Below are 22450 nucleotides of genomic sequence, written 5' to 3' on the forward strand. Positions count from 1 at the left end.
CATTTTTCCCCCCACTTTGGACCTGCTTCACCTCGTGATTTTGCTCTATAAAATCCCTGGAAAAGACCCGTTCTCTGGGCAAGCCACTCAGGCCCCCCTTCTGTCCCTCTCTCAGATAGAACCTTTCTTTCCCTCAATAAATTCTACTCTTAACCTCCATTGTTCCTAAAAATCATTCTTTGATTTTAGAGAACACAAACTCATCCCAGATATCATTCAGGTTGGGAGTTTTTATTCCCTATATCAAGAAGACTAATTTAAGATTAATTGGAATTAGTAAAAAGTGAGAAGACGGTAACATTTTTAAAAATTCTATTTACAGAAATAATAGCAGAAATGTTTTCAAGTATGGGGAAATTATTTAATATACAGAGAAGCCAGACACATAGTAGTCTGGATGGCTATAATTAGAAAATAACTTCTCCCCAAAGACTCACATTTAAAATCCCAGAAGTCCAACACAAGGACAGAATCTTAAAATCTGTTAGAGAAAATAAACAAATCACTTATGAAAGAAAAACAACTAGAACTACACCAGATTTACCAAGACAAACCTTAAAAGCCATGAAGTGTTTCAAACCCTACAAGACAACAAATTCTAACACACACTGATATATCTTGAAAAACTACCTATCAGAATCAGCAGAGAAATGAGGTCTTGCAGTGACAAAGTGCACCTTAAAAATTTATGACCACAAAACCATCACTCCAAAAATTTCTCAAGGAGATCCTACAAAGAGATAATGAAGCCAACAATGCCAAAATATCCAACGGAATGAATTCATCAGGTAGGATGAATACTTAAGCAGAAGAGGAAAAATAAAGAATCTACAACAGAAAAATAACGCAATGAGAGGAATAAATTTGTATCTTTCAGTAATAACTCTCCATGTGAATGATCTCAACCCCCTAATCAACAGACACAGATTGGGCAAATCGATCAAAAAGCAAAACCCAATGGTATGCTGTATATAAGATACACATCTAATCCACAAAGAATCTAGTAAAAATCAATGGATGGAAAACAATACTCATTGCAATAGGATCCTGAAAATAAGCAGAAGTAGCCATGCAATTTTCAGCAAAGTGGACTTCAAGCTAAAACTAATCAAAATAGAGAAAGAAGATTACTTTCTATTGTTTAAAGGTGAAATTCAAAGAACTGATAGAGATAACAATTAAAATACATATTCACTAAACAGTGGCATACCTAACTTCATAAAACAAATACTACTGAACATAAAAAAATCAAATAAACATGAATATAATTACAATGAGGGAACTCTTTTCCCCACTATGACAAATAGATCAACTGGACCAAAATCAACAAAGAAATATCAGAGTTGAATTACAATTCTGAACAAAAGGACTCAATAGATAGCTACAGAGTATTCCATCCAACAACAGAATATACCTTCTCAGTAGCACAAGAAAGTTTCTTTAAAACAGACCACATACTAGCCCATAAAATGTGCTTAAATTAATACAAAAGAAATGAAATTATCCCATGCATATTACCATATCAAAGCACAACGAAACTAGAAACCATGGCAAAATGAAGCACATAAATTATGCAAACATGGAGTTAAACAATATACTCTTGAAAGTCAAAAGGTAATGAAAGAAATCAAAGAATTTAAGTCATAGAATCAAATGAAAATGTCAGCACAATAAACCAGAATCAATACAACACAAAGAAGGCAGTCACAAGAGGGAAGTTTACAGTTGTGAATGCCCACACCAGAAAAACAAAGTGAGCCCAAATAAATAATCAGACGGTGAACCTGCAGGTCCTGGAAAAATGAGAACAATCCAAATCCAAAGCTATTATAAGGAAGAAAATTATAAAGCCAGAGTAGAATTAATGAAACTGACACTAGAAAAAATTCCAAAGAATCAAAATGAATCAAGGAGCTAGTTCTTTGAATGAATACACAAAATAGACAAAGCCTTAGTCAGTCTTACCAAAAAAGGAAAGAAAATAACCACATCAGTACAACTAGAAATTGAAAAAATGAAGCCACAAAGGATACCACTGAAACTTAGAAGATTAGTAACTACGTACTTCAAAAACCTATACTCCAATAAACTGGAGCATACAGAAGAAATGGATATTTTCCTAGATACATATGAATTACCAAACTGAACCAAAAAGATATAAAAATGCTGAATAATCTAATAACAGGTAATAAAATACATGCAGTAATAATAAAAAGTGTATCAACTAAGAAAATCATTCAAAAGATAATGCATCGTGACCAAGTAGGCTTCATCTCAGATATACATGGATGGCCCAAATACATAAATCAATAAATGTAATATATGTAATATACTATATATAGAATCAAAGACAAAAATCACAGTATTAATAGGCACAGAAAAATCTTTAGATGAAATACAGCATTTGTCCTAAAAATCCAACATTCCTAAAATTAATAAAGTCAGTAAGGTAGTAGGACACAAAATCAACACACAAAAATCAATTGCATTGTTGTACAACAATAATGAGCACATTGATAAAGAAATTAGGAAAACAGGACCACTAGAATACTCAAGAAAAATTACTTAGGGATTAACTATAATACTCTGAAAAAGGAGATTGAAGAGGACATCAGAAAATGGGAAGATAGCCCTTGTTTCTGGAAAGGCAGAATCAATATGGACAAAAAGGCCAGACTTCCAAAACTAATATATAGATTTAGCACAACATCAATAAAAATACTAATAGCATTTGTCACAGATCAAGAGAAAACAATCATGAAAATCATATGGTACAGGAAAAGACCTAGCATAGCAAAGCAATCCTGGCAACAAGAGCAAAACAGGAGGAACAATCCTCAATTACAAATTACATTACAAAGATACTGATTCAGAAAGAATGCATGCTGCTGGCACAGAAAGATAATGAAACAGAAGAGATACAGAAACAACCCAAGGCATATTCAGCATCTGATCTTTGACAAAAGGGCCAAAAACATGTGCTGGAGGAAAGACAGCTTCTTTAACAAATGCTGCTGTGAAAACTGGCTATCCACATGCAAAAGACTGAATCCAGACCAATATTTCTCACTATATATTAAACTAAAATCAAAATGGATCAAAGATCTAAATATTAAAAGAGAATCACTTAATCTACTGGAAGATAAAATAGGTAACACTCTTGAATCATAAGCATGGCAAGGATTTTCAGAACAAAACCTCACCTGCACAAGAATTAATATCAAGAATCAACAAATAGAACTATATTAAATTAAAAAGAAAAAAGTGAAGCGACAACCTAGAGAATGGGAAAAAATTTGCCAGTGGTTTTCTAGACAGGGGATTAATATATCTATGATATACAATGACACAAAAATTAGATATCTCCTGCAAAAAATAAAAGATTCAATCAAAAAATGGGCAACTGAAATGAACAGACACTGCTCAGAAGAAGTAAAGATGGTCAGTAAATACATGAAAAATATGTAGCATTTCTGGCCATTACAGCATTACAAATTAAAACAACACTGAGATTCCCTCTTACTCCAGAAAAAATGGCTAATACCAAGAAATCAAATAAAAAGAAATTCTGGTAAGACTACAGGAAGAAAAAGAAGACTTCCACACTGTTAGTGGAAATGTAAACTAGTACAGCCACTATGGAACTCAGTATGGAGAACCCTCAGAAAATTAAAAATAGAAATTCAGTTTTACTCATCTATCCCCTTGTAAGTATCTTCCCTGAAGAGTTAAACACTTTTTATAACAGTGATACATGCATACCCATGTTTATAGCAGCACAATTCATAATAGCTCAATCTGTGAAGCAGCCTATATGCTTATCAACAGACAGATAAAGAAAATATGGTATTTATACATAATGAAGTTCTAGTCTGCTATAAAAAAGAATAAAATTGAGTAATTTGTAGGAAAATGGATGCAACTTGAAACCATAATGGTAAGTGAAATAAGTCAGACATACAAGCTTAAATATTGCATCATTTCTTTTATATAGAAAACCAAAGTATAAATAAAGTACAAAGTAAAAAATAAACAATAGGAAACAGGGAGACAGATTTTTGGCAAGTAGGAAGAGGACCAAGATACAGAGGGAGGGAAAAAGGAGGGAAAGGAAAAAACAATCTAAAAAGAATTAAAATGTTATGTACATGTACCACTCCCCTCAGTGAATATAATCTTGATCATTACAAACTATAAACATGTACTAATAAAAATAGTAATTAAATAAATATTGGCAAATCAGAAGTCTTCAGACAAACTGAAATTTGGGAAGTATCTCTGGTCATCTACCTTTCCTGGAAGGAAAAACAGCTTGGGAGATGTATATATATACTTACTTCATGACTGTGGATATCAGCTTGACTGATTATTATGGGTTAACAGAAGAATAACACCTGAAATTTTGAGATAGAATCTATGGAAATTGCTAGACAATAGACCTCTCAAAATGAGCAAAAGTGTGAAAATATGTATGCCCCACCAATATTCTCATTAAAAGGAATTCACTGCTGATGAGATTTTGAATTGTGAGATGAACACTAATTTCTAGTCTGTGAATATTGTCCTTTTTGCTTGGCTCTACTAAGTAAATACTCAATAGGCCCAGGTATCCACTGCGTCAAGATGGAGGTTATCTAGGCTCAGTAATAAGGGTTTGTCTGAATCAAAGACGATCTAGCTGCCACCTAAAGCAAAGAACCTAGCTTTCCAATAGCAGAAGCCAACACAGAACCCTTGCTATAACAACTTACTATGGGAAACCCATCAGCCACTTACTGGCAGGTTTATTATATTGGATCATTTCCATTTAAAAGGATCAGTGATTTGCAATGCAAAGTTCATTCAGGTAAACATAAATCTAAATGTACATCTTCCTATAAGCCCTCCCCTAAGAAAAGTGGCCATTTACAAGGGCAACTCTTATACTGCATACTTTTTAGAGATAATTAGAGATTGACTCTAAGTGGATGCCCTTCCACAAGCGCCCAAAAAATCACCATCCACCAGTCAAACAAGGGGCTTAAAATAACCTTTTGCTCAATCGTGCTGTGGCAAAGTCTGCTTTACAGTCAACCCAGAGGGATTTTGAATTCATTCCTTGGTTATTTTGGGGGACTTGCCTGCGGAGTAAATAGTTAATGTGTGGGGCAAAAGCATGCAGGCTCTGTGAGTAGTGAAAGATTAAACAAGAAGTTTAGATTAATGAAGCATGTTGTGTCTCACAACTGTCCTTCTACTTTCCCCTAGAAAACTGCCCGTCCTAGAGACAGTCCCTTACCCAAACTGCCTTTCTTTTCTCTCTCTGTCTTATACTGACATTCTAAATAAAATCCAGTGAGTTCTCAGCTTTGGTGCTACTCCAGGGAGTCTCCCTAACTCTGGGTTTTGTGATCAATTACTAAATAGAAACTAGTTGCTGCTAAATGGTAGTTTTGGAGAGGGCTTTCTACAACCCAGCACAAAGTTTGGGGCACATCTTTCAACTGCCATATTAAAGGCCAAATGTCAAAGGAAAATTACAGCAATCCAATGGCAGGACCAAAAAAATACTCAGCAGCTTCAGGACTGGAGATAAGTCAACCCCCAGGTAAAGAATGCCAGTAAGTCAAAGTGCCGGCTATGCAGAGTCCAACAATGACAAGAAGGAAGAAGCATTCGAACTGCGCACCATGGCTAGAAACAGCCTGCTCAGCTATAGACATGTGTTATGTATTTGTGTGATTTTTTTTCTAGTACTCCATTAAAAGTTCTTCCCCTGCACGCATATGTCTCCCATGGCTCCATGTGCTAGTAGACAGCTCCTTCCTCAACAATCTAACTTCCTCCAGATAGGCCTGGACAATCTGGTCATACTTGTCCTCCCACTGTTCTTCCAACAGAAAAGGTGGTGGCAAAGTCCTTTCATTATGCAACTCTGCGTTGTCTCCCTGTTTCATATCTGACATCTTATCTCTTTTACCACCTATTTAATCACTTCCTTATTAAAAAATTTTGTTCAAAAGATCTAAAGTAGTTCTGTTTCCTGACTTCCTATTTTTGTTCAAATGAAAATGCATAATATTAAAGGTATTCATTAAGCAACTGCTTCAGAACTGTAAAAGCAAAGATAAAGATGACGACTCTTCCCCATTTCTTCCTCCCTTTTCCATGGAGAACACATGATAATGTTTTTACATAGAGACTAACACTGCCCCATAAATAAAATGGGCAAACTATCTGTGATAATGTATGTGTGAGTGTTGGGACTGGAGAGGAAAGCAAACTCTGCAGTAACACTAGAGTCCCTCCCTCATATCTGGCAAGATCTGGAGCCTCATTATTCTGGGAGTGTGCAGGAAGATATAAGAGCTGAATGGGAAAGGAAAGCCAGCATTAGTAAAACATACTGTGTTTCAACCTCAAAGTCCATAATTGCTCCATTTACTTAACCAAGTTAGTCGTGCATCTTGCTCAGCCTTGTTAACTATTCTGCTCCAAAGTCCATGACAGAGGAGTTTCCCACCCACGAACAGAGATCCCACAGTCAGTCTCCAGATAACTGTTAAAGCAGAAGGCAGCAATTAGGGGTTCTGATCATGCCACAGCATTGAACGTCTTTAATGATGGACCTGAGACAGTCTTATAACCTAAGCTAGTCCCTAATGCATGAGTATGAATGCTCGACTGAGGATCACTTTTAAGGAAAAAAGATTAACACAAAAATGAAAAATAAGGATGCAGGTAGACTGAAGAAAATACAAAAGAAAATTCAGGGTGCAGGAAATCTTTTTAAAAGTCTATTTATCAGAGTGGGAATGTAGCTCAGTGTGTAACACTTACCTAGCATGCACAAAGCTCTGGGTTCAATCCAGAATACTGCAAAAGTTTAAAAATTACAAAGTCTAATTATCATCATATTCATGTAAATATTATACCACTGATTACACAACTGATTCCAAAAAAGCAGTAATTAGAAAATAAAGAAATAAATTTTGGAAATGAATTATAAGAATTTCCAAAATAAAAACAAATTCAATGGGTTGACAGTGACAAATTGGATAAAACCAATTTCTAAGCAGGTAACTGGAAGGCAAACTTGAAGGAATATATCAGAGTGCACACAGACCAAAAATGGAGATATAAGAGAAAAATAGGTTTATGAAGTCAAAATTTATCTATTATGTGCTTCAAAGTGAGTGGGAAGTAACAATGGATTCAAATAAATATTAGGAAAAGAAAAACTTCCTGAGGTAAAAGGGCACACATGGCTTACTATGGAAAAGTTTTATGTGGTATAAAAGAGACAAAATACAAAAGAATAAATAACAGCTTAAACTATGTTCTGCTGAAATTTGACACTTAAAAGAAAGAAAAACAAGCTAAATGAACTGAAGAAAAATGACAACAGTAAACTGTAAGTCATACAGAAGTACCAAGATTCAGCACTTTCTGTATTCCAAAAGAATAAGACCACTTGAAATTTTTAAAGAATTTCACTAAATGCAGTTGTCTCTTTCAAGCTCTTTCTACATATTAAAGACAGAAGAAGGTAAAGAGGTTGGAGATGGAGAGGACGTAAGATTTCTTTAGAGAAAGCCCTCATATGAGTTATATTCCCCTAAAGCTTTAGGAGGAGATATGTAGTCTAAAATCCAGCACAAGGCCCTCTAACAAAACCCCTCCATAGGGAGCCCAGTGCTTCAGCTTTTTAACTGGAAAGCACAGCATGTATCAGTGCCAGTGTGTGGTTCATAACAGCAAGGTAAAAAGCTTACTCAGAAAGAAAATGTGCACTTCCTTTCTAACCATGGATGTAGGCATAGGAATAAGGTGCCTGGAAAAATACTGGCCTAAAGTAATTTCAAAAATATCCAAGATGGTGGTCTGACAGAGAAAAAAAGAACCAAGTGGGAAAGAAGCTAGGAGGTAAACCATGAGTGAGCGTGTGGAGGGGTGACCCACCAGGATCTACTGCTCCAGGAAAGGGAACTCCTTAGAGGAGGTGGTAGGGGAGCATGAAGAGTTCATGACAGTGTTCATTGCAGCAATAACGGTCAGTATCTGGCTGTCAAAGAACTGTAAGCCATCACAAGGAAGTTGAAGACAAATAACAACTTCTCCGGATAGGGGAATTAGAGAAGGAGGGAGGAGAAGCAGGGGTCAAAAAGGAAACAAGCTATAGGATGTATGTGTACCCACTCCTCAAGATAACTGTAAACTGCAGGTACAGCAAAACTTTACTAATAAAATCTTTAAAAAGTTAAAAATAATACCCTCTTCCCCTAAATTTCTTCCTTCTTCTGCCAGTGAAACTAGAAAAAACAAAAATGAAAGGACTACATACCACTAGAATCACCACTTGTCTCCTCATGAAAGTTTACAGCCCCAAGAAGGTCCTAGCTGAGAATGGGAGAAAATTAACTGCATACGAAATGTGGGATTTTGATACCACATAAAGCTGGAAATATTTAATTACTGATATGAGACTATGCAAAGTAAAGTGAGCAAAGAATAAATGAGTGATTCAGCAAGCCTGAAATGAATTTTCATTCAAAGGTAAGGGTTTAATTGCCTCCACTAAGCAGCATTAAAGTTCAGCAAGTCATATAAACAAAGCTGCTTTTATGATTATACTTCATTTTCCTACTTGCTCAAAATACTGGTATACTGGTAGGTTGTACTGCATATGGTAGTTTGTATTTCCCTAACAAGCAGCAACAGTCAGACATTATTAAGTATTGGTACCCTCTAAAACAACAAAACAATGCTAACAAAATGCTAGTGAAAATTAATTTAAAAATAGAACTTTACAATCAGTCAAATATTAACTCACTATAAAGCAAAAACAAGAACATTACAGATGTGTAAACATTGAGATAATTTATCTTCATGGGATATTTATGAAAATTACTTAAAGTATTTCAGAAAAATGAAGAAAGCAACTCATAAAAGGACAATGTGAGAAGGAACAAGAGGAGGGGAATTAAGCTAAGGAAGTACAAAAGGGCGGCTGTTTTTTAAAAAGTCTCTGGTCCAATGTACTTTTGATATTCCCTTCTCTGTAATTCTACTTACACATTAAAAGTAAATTAAATTATATTTTCTTAAACATAATGCATTTAGATGTTGTTGTATTGAATTACCTTTTACTATCAATTTACAAAGCAAAGAAAATCATATTAAAATTATAGAAATATGTAAATTCTATCATTGGTGACAATATGCATACTAATATAACTCAAATCAGTGAAGTACTATGCCTATTCCCATGAGGAAGTCAATAAGTATCTTCATTTTTGAGTAATAGAAGAAACAGGAATTGAACTAAGACATTTATTTTAATAATAACCTCAAGAAAACTAAGAGATATAGTGGTAAAAATGACTACTCACTGAGGATGAGAAGAATTCACTTTATTCTATACTTTTTAAGGCTTTGATTATCATGTTGGATAAATAATATAAAGCCTTATAAGCCACAAACAATCAGTAAATCAACAAGTCATTGCTGAACATGACAACCTCCAAGAGAACATTTATCTGACCGAAGACAAAAATGTTCTTAGTGACAATCATCACTATCAACAAAACTCCTTAACTCTGATGTGATTCTACCTCAAATAACATAATCCATAAATTAATAGTGATATTAGAGGAGTTGTAAAACATTAATCTGAAAAAATCACAACAGATTATTTTGTAAATTTTTAATATAACCTATAAGGGTTTATTATTTATTTTATTCAACTATTTTATATAATATCTGATTCCAATACATATCTTAGAAGGGAAAATTTAATATTGACATTGTCAAACTAAATGCTACAATTTGGATTTATAAAAAACTTCTGGAATTACTATAGCTACTAAAATAAACTGTTACAATTACAAATATTTGTATTTTAAAATAAATGCTAGATGTTGAAGAACTCTTTGGTAACAACTACATTAGAAAATTCATTACCTCAGCTAGAATTTTACATAATTTGTGTAATAAGAAATGAAATCTCTTACACGCTTTATGTAATCTTCACTCTTTTTCATGTTGGATCTCTTTGACCAGACATTTTTAATACCGTTCTGTAACACTATAGAAGAATTCACAATCAGTCTGATTTCAAAGTTTAGGTCAGTGATGGAGAACCTTTTAGAGCTTTCAAAGATAACAAACAGCCCACTGTGGCATATGTTTTATAGGCTGGCCAACATTGGTATAGGTACTCAATATGTAGGCAAATTCCTATGTGGAGCATAATTCATTCCATGGTATTTTTAAGCAAATTCAGAAGTTATACTATGAAAAACTAACAAGAGGTGATCTGGATGTCATATCTTTTTGACAAAAGTAATTTTAAGCAGAAAATTGGGCAGGTTTGCTGATATAACCATGACTATATTGGGGAACACGGCACCAAGATTCTTTGAGCTGTTGCTTCCACTAATAAGCATATGTCCCTGAATCTACTAGTTATTGGTAATATCTGTGTATTCCATTTTTCCTCTATACGTCAAAGGCTTAAAATATAGAACCTCTAAATTCCTTTTCCAGTTTAGAAAAAAACTGACACATACAACCACATGGATCTAAAGATCTGAGAGTTAAGTATGAATTAAAGGAAACATAAATAAATATCATACCTTTGTATAGTCTTTTTTCTTTGTTTTACTTTTGTTTTGTGCCCTGGCTCCACGAAGACCTTTCTGAGTAGGACCTTCTGGTGCACTTTCTTTTTCACAAGTCTGATGAACTACAACATAATTCAATTTATTGTTAATATTTATAATTTTTATCTGTAAAAAATATGATTATATGCAAAAAATATGCAAAGGTCTCATTAATGCACATGTTTTTTAAAGAATTAAACTAATTATAATCACACCAAAGCAAAATGGTTTAAGTGGAATCTCAAAATGCAGATGCAAAAATGCAGGGTAGCACCACTATAAGGTTAATAAAATGGAATAAGCCAGTTACAAAACAGAAATGACTCTTCAGCCCTGTTCTACCCAAATTCCTATTATCATGAAGTTTTATATGTTTATAAGTAAAACTGAATGCCAAAGTAAAGAATAAGAAGTTATAAAAGTTCTCAAATTGAACTAAACCATAAATGAGATTCTTTATTGATATAAATTTTTATCTATGGTTCTTGCTGGTCAGCACAGAAAGAGAAAAAAACCACAAAGTAATATTCTGATACAGTGTGCCACTGGTCTTCTAACTCTCCTGGACCTGAGCAGTACTAATGAAATCATGGGGTGGCGGGGAAATGGTGACAAAAGGGTATCCTTCTCTTTCATACCTTTCCATATACACACACAGGTTTATGGGTACATAATTTCCACCTGCATTTCTTTTTTAAATTAAGTTTATTGGTACACTGTAGGTATACCTAATGATCACATGCACTATAGAGAATTTGTATCTGTACATGATATAACTTCATTCTTTTTTCTTATTCCCCTACCCTCCCTTCAACCCCTCCTCTCCTTTTTACAAAAGCTGTTCCCATTTTTCCTTCTTTTCTCATCATTTATTCCTCTCCCTTCCTTCCTTTCCACCTCCTCCCTCCCTAGTTCCCCTTCCTATTTGAACATTTTCTTCATATTTCACAAGATCTATTATATGGATGAATGAATAAAGATGTGATTTTTTTTTATATAATGGAGTACTACTCTGCCATAAGGAAGGATAAGCTTGAGATATTTCTAGCTAAATGGATGCAACTTGAGGCCATTCTCTTAAGTGAAATAAATTGGACACACCTGTGTAAATATCTAATTATTTCTCTGGTGTGAGAAATCAAAAGTAAATAAGGAACAAAATGCATAATAGATATTGTGAAATAGGAAGAAAATGTTCCACCTGTATTTCTAAATAGCAAGTTGATCTAAAATAACTAGCAAGGTTCTATTTATTAACACCTAAGAGGAACAGCTCAATGCTGTAAATTACAACACTAGATTCATAAGAAATGAATGATGAACACAAAAATGTCTGGATGATTTCAGTGTCAAATCTCTCTTAAAGAACCCTGGGGTTATAAGCACAAGGAAGCACATGATTGGCATTTAGTGTCTTTCCTGACTTAATTTTTCTTATTTGGTAGCAATTCTAGAGAAAGGAGAAAAATTCTCAAAATAATCTACATGAGAAGCAGAATGTTCTATAACCCAGTGCCACATGACAGGACTAGAAAGACGAGGGTACACCAACCAGCTGTTCTTCAATGGTGCTACAAACCAGGGCCCTACAGCATCTAGGAAACCAAGGTGTCAGAAAAAAGCAGCAATTAGAGCTTGTTGAAATATAAGGAAAATTTTTTTTCACTTGTAATTCTCTTTTATTGTATTTGCTTCTTGAAAAACCAAGCTTGTCAACATCATAATGACAATAATTAAAAGTAATAATTAGCATGTATACCTCACTGACCTTTTACTAGGTAAAAGTCAATGTTTTAAACAACTTATATACATTACATTGGGCAACTGTGTCAATAGTCCTGTAAAGACCACTATATTTGATTCCTTTATATATGAAAAGGGGATTTTAAATAGTAACATACAAGAAAGAAAGGAGAAAGCAGCAGAGAAAGAAACCCAGAAGTCAAATAGATAACACCAGGCATATAAGATTTCATGTAACATTGCTAAGCATGATTTCGTAAAAGAAAAATTAAAAGGCAAGAAACAAATAAACAAAAACAACAAATGAAGGTGGAAAATCCAAACAGATTTGGGTTCTACATACCCACTATAACTTCATAAGCAAAATGAAATTACAAAAGTACATTAAAAATTTTTGGAAAATATTCAACCAATATTGAAGCATTTGAATAAAAGTTACAGAAAGTACACTGAGTTAGTAGAGAAATAATGGCTCTCAATTACACTGGTAAGAATAAACTCAACTTCCACTTTCCATCAAATAAACATCATCTTACCTACACAAAGATTTATATAGCAAATGAGAGACTCATACATTAAGATCCACGCTACTTTCAAAGTTAAGTGCACATAATTATCAAATTCTGCACGGCATTTCCCAATGTTTAGTAAAAACCTAGCAAAGTTCATGTCACCATCATAGAATCGCCATGTTTATCATCTACCACTTGTTTATGACAAGGCCTGAAATACTGACTGGTGCTATGCATCTTCCCAAATGTTACCTGGGAACAATCAATATGCAACTACCAAACAAACAAATACATCTTCATTTACAGAAATTTTATTCATTATACCTTCTGTTGCTAAATTTCACCTAATCATTCATGCATACACACATTCAACAAATATTAAGTGAACATGCTCAAGTCCCTGGATAAATATAGGAAATAAATGTTCACCTTCATTTAATAAATACTCATTAGGTACCTACCTTTTCCAATTCCTAACTCCCTGAGAGATCAAACTCAATTGTAAACAGTATTAATTAACTGGGAAAAAAAAGCTTTCAAAAAAATTTAAACTAGAGGGATAAACAAAAAATAAGAGATGGAGATACATGTAACCTAAAATAAGGAACCTAAGGATATATTTAATTGGAAATCAGAAAAAAAAAATAAAGGGGAAGATACTTAGGTTGACAGCAATCTCTCAGTAAGTTACAGAAACATACTGTATGCCATAGCAAGGGCTAAGATTAATAATAACAAGAATGAACACCGGGATAGGGGAATTAGAGGAGGAAGGAGGCAGGAGTGAGGGGAAGGGAAGGGAATTAAAAAAGGAAACAAGTGGTAGTCCTTATATGACCCACTCCCCAAGATGACTGTAGACTGCATGTACTGCAAAGATGTACTAACAAAATTTTTAAAAGTTAAAAAATTGGCAACTCAAAATGTGATTCTGAGCAGCAACATAGTCTAAAATTTAGAAGCAGCAATTAATTAAAATATAGGGAGTAAGGAGTACTCTGTTCTACAATGTATGTATAATAAGAGGCACTGTACTCTACTACTAATTTAGGAATACTAAATTACAGGATAATTTGCTTTACTACATAGGACATCTATTTTCTGTGTGAAGCTCTGAAGTTTAACTTTTACAATTCTTTAAATACTTCCAACTTCTACCTATTCATCCTGAATTCCCAATTTCCTAAATAACTTATAAACACAAACATAACAATCAAAATGGTACATTTCAGAAACATTTTAAACAAGGCAATTAGCAAAAAATAGGTAAAGCCAAAATGTTTTCCGTGCAGTTACTTAGAAATATTTGACACATATTACCTTTAATAACAATAAAGCAAACTCAGCATCATATCTATATTTCTTATATTTTTATTAAAATTTTTATTTTAAAATTGTTTCCACAGCACTTATTCTTTTAAATATATCTAGAATGCTTATCACTGGTAAAAGTCAGAGAAATCATAAAATCAACATTAACAATATTAAATTAGAGATTCATTAAATATTACTTTTACCTTTAATTTCAGGAATATGAGATATAAATCCTGCTTCTATGCCTTTTAATGTTTCATGCAGTCCAGAAATCTAAAATAAAATGCAAAGATACAGTGTTATATACTAAGTAAGTTTTAGAATGTTAAATAAAATACAATGTTTAAAAATTGAGTGATTGCAAACAGGAAAAATTTAAACTCTCTGGAATTAATATCTATAAATTTAACAAGTCAAACATGAATTTTAACAAAAGGAAAACATATTTTTAGTTAAATTTAATTCCACAACCTATTATTAATTATATTAAGCATCTGAAACATTTCTTTCACAGCAGTTTCCTAAGTCAATTATATTCATAAACACACTCTGAGAATTATTCAGCTCTCTGAGACAGATTTTTCCTCTGTTTCAATTGCTTCATCTTTATATCTATAAACTATCTTCTACATCTATAAATTATAAAGTAATTACTTGGAAAGTTAAATATGAGGAGTCTATTTATCAATGTGTAATCAACAACCATTGTTAATTTCATATCACCTTGTCTGAAATTCTGTATTGCTTGTACTGTTTTGTGTTATTTTGTAAATGTATGTGTGTTTGTTAATATATTTTTGTACTTTTATCTTTAAAATTAAAAAAAGAGTCTATTTTATCCCCAAAGCTCTTGGTTGATTCTCCCATAGATACTCCCAGGTTTATTAAATATGTCTTATAATTAAGAACATTTTTTACCTTGCTGGTATATCATTTACCTTTGTTACTGAACAAAAGATTTAAATTTAAAATTCAACATTATAAAGCTACCTCATCCCTCATTGTATATGATTCCACAGGCCCAAACTACTATCGGTCTAACTGCAAACAGATGTGACATTTTTCTAATAGCATTATTTTATATTAAGAGAAAATAACAAAGTATAATACAGAAAGTAATGCTAATGAAATGCCTAAGTTAAAAATATATTGTTAGGAGTTAAATTAATTATTTTTGAATAAACTTGTTTAGAATAGCACTATGATTCAGCAAACAGCTGTTAATAAAGTACTGACAGCTCCAGTATGCCCCACTCACTATTTCTTCAGTTAACATCATATTTTAAGAAACTACATTTGTCACAAGAACCATATTAATACATTCTTATGAACTAAAGTCCAGATTGATATGGATTTCATTAATTTTTCTATATTATCCTGCTTATGTCCAGGAGCCCAGCCAGAACACTATCTTCCATTTGGCCACTGTGTGTCATTAGTCTCTTGTGAGTTGGGCAGTTTCTTAGACTTTCCCTGATTTTAATGGCCTTGAATATTTAAAGAGGTGCTGGGCAAATGATATCTTGCAGAAGGCTCTAAATTTGGGTTTGTACAACATTTTTCCCATAATTAAAGTGGAGTTATGGGATTTGGGGAGGAAGACAACAGGGAAGAGATACCATTATTAGCACATCATATCATAGCTGTACTTTACCAATGGGAGTCAAAACTGATGGAGTTTACCTGCATTACTGGCTGAATTAGTGTGGTAGGTTTCCCTACTAAAAAGTTATTTTTTCCCCTTCTACTCACTACACTTTTGGAAGCAAGTGTTTGGGTACATCCAACACTTAACAGCTGAGTTACTAAGTTCTACCTCTTTGAGGGAAGGAAGAATTTTCCATATAGGTTGTTTGGAATTTTGTGTGAGAGGTTTGTCTATTTTCCCACATTTATTTACTCAATCTTTTTTATATTGTTACATAATCATAGATATTTATTTTATACTTGAAGTTATAATCCAATACTACATTATTAGAGTAATAATAATCCAATACTACAGCTCAAATTGTTAACAGATTTCAACACTGGAAATTGTCAGATTAGATCACTATGATGAAGAATCTAACTTCACTGTTTGCTGTTTAACTAACATTAAACTTTAACTAACATTGAACACATAGATGCTCTTTCTTTGGCCCTTCTAAGAGATACAGACCAGGAAACAGCTTCCCTCCATGTGAGAATTCTGAGCCCATCTGTAACTCCCAAACACAATAAAAACCAGTCTCCCTTTCTTGCTCTCTCTCAGGCACTTCAAAAAAGCTTAAGAACATACTTCTCTATCCAAAAACTCAGTTATTTAAGTATTAAAACTATTCACATTGTAGGTGTTTGTTAATGGCACCAACATTCTGAACATCTGTCATGGCTTGTGTCTAGATGTCTCCCAGAGCCTCGTGTGGTCATAGGTGGGACTTTTCAGAGGTGTCTTAATCTAGAGTGTATTAGGAATCACATACCCTTGACCCACGGGTGTGTGATTATTAAATTAGTCTACTGACTGGTTTGCTATAGTTCTGAGCAGGATTAAAGGTGCCCAACCGGGGTATGAGTACTGCCGTAAGAGTGGGAGCCTTGATAAAATATAAGAGACAGAAAGAGGGCTGGTTTTCTCACTTGTAGCTTGCTGCCTTGCAGACTTCTGCTTTCTGCCTGCTATGAACTGTTTCTCTTCTGCCATGCCACCCTGCCTTGGAGTCAGTCAACCATGGACTGAAACCTCTACAAATTGTGAGCCAAATAAACCTCTCCTCCCTTATCTTTGGGTGTCAGGTACTTTGTCTCAGCAATGAGAAAAGAAACTGAGACAACATCCAAAGCAAATTTGGATTGGGACCCAGTCAGCTCCATGGATGTCCACCACAGTCCCTCTGTCCTTACACAGATTCCACTGCTTTCTTGAGGATCTTTCTTCCTTACTTTTCCCACCTTCTGAGCATTTCCTCTTGTTAGGGTTGATACATTGTGTCGACGTGAGGAGTTTAGAAGCTTAAGCAAGTAACTCAGCAATTCTACATCCTGGGGTGAAAAGTACATGCCCTTCCTGCTCTAAGATGTTGTTTATTGTGTCAACTTGAGAAGTTTAGAATGTTAACTAAATGACTGGGCAGGGAGCCAGGGTCCTTACTTTGTGTTCATCATGAGCCTGTGCAACAGAAGGGCATGGAGATGGTGTGGGGGTGGGCGGATAGCCTATATACAATATAAGGAGGGAACACAGGCTTGTCCCCCTGCCTTTTTACTCTTGCTGCTTTTGGTGTCTTGTGTCACCTTGAAGTGCTGCCCCTGTGCCATGCCACCCTGCCTTGGAGCCAGCTGATTACAGACTGAAACCTCCACAAACAGTAAGCTAAATAAACTTTTCCTTTCTTAATTTTGGGCATGGGATATTTTGTCTCAGCAGTGAGAGAAAAGTAACTAAGACACCTTTCTAACACCAAAAAAATGCTCTGTGTTTCAGGGTCATCTTCAATTTTTCCTGCCCAGCCTTAAAATCATCTACTTTTGAAGACACCCTGGTTTCTTTTCCTACCGCTATTGATATTAGAAACCAAGCTCTGAGTACTGAGATGCCCGTTGCTGCTGGACTATTACTTTTAGACTTTCTCAGTTGACATACTTAGAAATTATATACATTTATTCTGCATTAGACTCTCATGATGAAGAAACAATAAATTACAATTTATTATACATATATACTAATATGAGAATTTTATTTAATCATTTGGGACCATAGAGCTCTAAATCAAGACATTAAAGAACATTTTCAGTGAACTTGCAAAACTGAAAACAAAGTTATAATTTCATGTTTTAAATATAAAGGTTGTTTAACTACTACCTACTAAATGCATGTGAAAACACACATTACCAGATTTTTTGTCTTTCATTCATTTATACATGAAATGAGTATCATTAAAACTTGCTAAATTTTAAACATTTGGGGGCAAGGTGTATGTTTAAAGAAAATCAAAAGAAGCTAAGTAGTCATTAAGACATGATCTTTAATAAAATGATTGTCAGGAATCAGACTAAAAATGCAAGCCAGTTCTTAATAGTCTTGGCTCACACCTTAAAAAATAAATTCTCAGAAAATAACTGCATCAAACACTAAAAGACACTTTAAAATAAGCATAAAAACTAATTTATCCTTTGGGAACCACAGAGGAAATTTTCATATATTTTAATGTATTTTCAATGTATGAATATTTTCAGTAGATTCATTCTGTGGCTTCATGACACACTAATAGGTTCAAGTTAAAAAGTCAATCCGCATTCCTGCACACCTAATGTATACCTGTTAAGTATGCTCCAACAGAAAAGAAGGGAGTTCAGTGGTAATAAACTACTTTGTATTAAGGGTACACAGATAGGTTCAGTTCATTATGTGGTAACCTTGACTAGGTCTCCAAAACACATCTAGAAAACTGATACAACTCAAATTATATCCCTTGACCTCACTGGAGAATAAATTAATTGATCCTAGAATTAGAATGCTATAAATTATATCTAACAGTCATAATGACCACTTAGCAAACTACGAATCTTCCATTTTGGTCTAGATAGCAGATACAGACTCTTCTGTAACTAGGATATTGACAGTATGATATAATCAATCATGTATACTTATGCTACATTTTGAACAGAATTTATCTGAGAATGGTGCCTGCTGCATCCAGTTTCCACTGACCTCTGCAAGATAATTCTAAAAGACCATCAGGTAACCAGCATCAGCAATGTCCACAGTGAAACCAATGATGGCACCCAAAAGGCAATGGCAGTGGCATCTCCTGTTTAAACCTAATTTTCTTAAATTGCACTGAGTCTGCCATGTGAAATAGCAAATATGGTTGAGAGAAGAAAGCTATTTCTAAATCCTAACTGTTTTGCTTTACATATTAAGAAATATGTTCTTTATAGACATTTTCCATTAGTAAGTATATTCCAAGTTGGAATGTTTAAGGATAATGTGGAAGCCAATAAAAAATTACTGTGTGAACACAGGTATAAATAAGGACTGACTGGAATAAACGTGTTTATAGAATGGCCCATGCTGAAGAGAATAAGCTATCTTATCCAATAATTTAAAGAAATATACAGAGTTCTGTGCCTGAAAAAGGAGAGATAAGCAGTCAAACATGAAAATGCTGGCTTTCGTCCCAAACTAAAAATCTAAGTGGGGCTATTTGAAAGTAAATGACAAATACAGAGAAATACTTCAGGGGTACTTCAAGTAAGAGTGTACTTGCTTTTAGTTTCTCAGGGGAGAGCCTAGGAATGTCAAAAACCCCCTAAATGGCCATTCACATTTTGCATTGGGCTGGGAAACCATGCAGTCCTCCACATGGTTTTTGAAACTTGACTAAAGGTGTGTATCAATGTAAACAAACATTAACTACTTTCCCAGTCACCTATGCCTTGTACTTGAAGATCAGAAACCTTTATATGCTGGACCAGGAGAAAACAGCACTGGCCTCAGAACAATTAAACTACTGATGTTAGGATGCTCAAGAATTTTATGCAAGAGACCAGGGATTTAGCAAAGCTGTGTTGGGTTTGCACTGAAAAGAACCACTCAGAACCATACAACTCAGCACCAGAAGTATGATGGAGCTAGTCACATTGAATTGAAAAGTGAAGAGGACAGGATATGCATGTAGACTTCAGGCCATATGAATATATATTTCCATTTCAAACATATTTTCATTTTAGGTACATACCAATTAAAAGTCAAGTAATTTATCAATCAATTTTGTCACCTGTTTAATAGGTGAGAAAACAGACTTCCATGTAAATGACCCAAAAACTCACAATGCTACTTTACAATGCAGAACAACCTTAAACCCAAAGATTGCATATGGCCTAACTATGTCCTCAGCATGGTCTTTCATACAACCTCAGAGTCATGCTCATGTTAGAGACAGGGGGATAAAGCCCCTTTCCAGGAAGATCTGCCACAGCACATGAGTGGTAGACCCGGTACTAAACAGGCTGCAGAAATAGAAATGAACAAGCCAGAGGAGCATAGGCACTTGCCACGGGTTAGATGAAAAGGAGCAAGGAGATGAAACCACTAACGAATTGAAACATTCAAGCACAGATTAAAATTCTCACACAAAAGACACTGAAACAAGTGATGTTTTACATTTTACTAGCTAAGAATTTCACTGAAAAGACAAAATATGCTTCAATAAAGTATGCCTTAACCATACAATTTTAAAATAATAGTATTATCATCATTCATGTTTTTGTAGTTTCTGAGTTTGGAAAAAAGTGAAAATCTCCAGAAAATAATAAAAGAATATTAACCATAGTTGCAGTTATTAAAGAATTACATTCTTTAATAAACTATATATATATTACAGTATATAAAGTATATGTATGTCTGTATATATACATGATATACATATACACATCTATATACTATATATATATATATATATATATATATATATATATCTCATATATATCTTTTGTTTTCTTTGTCTAAGCCAAAGGTTCCTCACCACTGTCAGAGACCTAAACCTATGCATCTAAAAACCTGTAGGAAGAAAGAAAACAAGTATCAGTCATTAGCAAAACTGACAACCAATTCTACCAGTAAATATATAGAGAGGTGCCAATATGCATTTGAGGAGAAATTTCAGGGAGTGTTTATTAGTATCTCATATTTTGCGCAACAATCTTAAAAGATGGGTCTTTGTGGTTACATTTCACTTATATGAAATCTGAGCTCTAAGTGTTTAACTTGATCTCAAAGGTGGCATTCAAACATTAACCACACTGGCTGAGTATTTTCTTCTACTTATACTTTAAAAATCTCCTATAAACTGATGTTTCAGTTAAAATATCACTTAATTTAATGATAATTATAAGTTTTTAAGTGGATAAAATATTTTATTGCTCTCATGAATTTTTACATGAAAAGTGGTAGAAATTATTTAAAACATTCTCAAAAATATTTTGATTAATGTTATAAAATATCACAATTAAATTGTTTTAGGTAGATTTAATTGTCTCTTTACCTTCCCAACAGCTCTGTCTCTTTCCAAGGAGGCTAGCATTTTCTCTTTCAGTAAAGCATGGTGCTTCTCATGTAAGACCCTAATAGTGGGCTCATAAGATGCATAGTGTAACTTCAACCTATAAGAAAATAAAAGTGTAATTGCATGTTAAGTGGAAAAACAGTTAAATCAGTGCTTGCCATCTACTATCTAAAACTTTTCCCCCTCTTATTCTTTTGTTATTGTATTTTTTTGGCTTGGAAATAAAAAAGAATAACCACATCAAGGGCAACACAACTAGACCCTGGGAAGTATTACAGAGGAGACAACTTCAACTGCGCCCTGGAAGTGGTGGGTGAAGTGTGGAAAAAGGAAATCACATTTGCCATAACTAGTTTTCCATCGCCTACCATGACCTTTGTCTGTATTCAAGTACATACACACAAGACTGCTGATATTCTTTGAGATTAAAACATTGCAGTTCCTTTACTCAATTCAAAAACAATTTTTGAAAAATCAAGGGCCACAAAGAACGCATCATTAAACAAGAAGTGTTAGTTACACTAGAATTAAAAATCATCTTGAAAACAATCTTGATTAAATTTACAGTAAGAAAATTAAGTGTAAAAATATTTAGACATCTCATAGGAGGTAATTCAACTCAACAGATGCTACAAATACCTTTAAAACTTGTTTTATTTAAAAATACCTTCAAATTTTCTTTCATTTTTGTTGAAGTAAAATTTACATTTTTAAAATACACAGATCTTAAATGTCACAATTGAAAATGTTTTGAAGGTGCATATCTTTGTAGTCCACCTACTGAAAAGTTTCTGCACATCTAAAGAAATCACCAGCACAGTAAAAAGAAAACCCACAAAATTGGAAAAAAATTTAGCTGACTGTCCCTCAGACAAAGGGCTTCTATCTAAAACACATAAAGAATTAAAATATATCAGCCCCCCACAAATTCAAAGACCCAATTCAAAACTGGGCAGCTGAGATGAATACACACTTCTCACATAAGGAAATACAAATGGCAAATAAATACATGAGAAAATGTTCAACATCATTAGCCATTCGAGAAATGCATATTAAAACAACATTGAGATTCTACCTTACCCCAGTAAGAATGGCTAGCATTAAGAAATCAACCAGTAACAAATGCTGGCAAGGCTGTGGAGAAATAGGAACCTTACTCCACTGCTGGTGGGAATGCAGACTGGTGAAACCA

At 33.9% G+C, this 22450-nt stretch overlaps 1 protein-coding gene across 7 annotated transcripts in view; it reads right to left on the reverse strand.

Annotated features, from left to right (window-relative positions):
- Positions 1–22450, reverse strand: part of Spag16 (sperm associated antigen 16) — a 948741-nt gene that overhangs the window by 841887 nt on the left and 84404 nt on the right. For 6 of the 7 annotated variants that reach the window (XM_005396922.2, XM_013520779.1, XM_005396924.2 and 3 more), the window contains 3 exons: positions 21238–21355; positions 14416–14485; positions 10617–10726 (listed from right to left, as the gene is read on the reverse strand). In XM_005396922.2, coding sequence (XP_005396979.1) covers positions 10617–10726; positions 14416–14485; positions 21238–21355 — 298 coding nt within the window. Of the gene's footprint in view, positions 1–10007; positions 10067–10616; positions 10727–14415; positions 14486–21237; positions 21356–22450 lie in introns of those variants that run through there. The other variant, XM_013520780.1, reaches the window with a different exon arrangement.

The sequence above is a fragment of the Chinchilla lanigera genome, unplaced genomic scaffold (genome assembly GCF_000276665.1).
Source record: "Chinchilla lanigera isolate Chin_1 unplaced genomic scaffold, ChiLan1.0 scaffold00056, whole genome shotgun sequence".
Taxonomy (NCBI): Eukaryota; Metazoa; Chordata; class Mammalia; order Rodentia; family Chinchillidae; genus Chinchilla; species Chinchilla lanigera.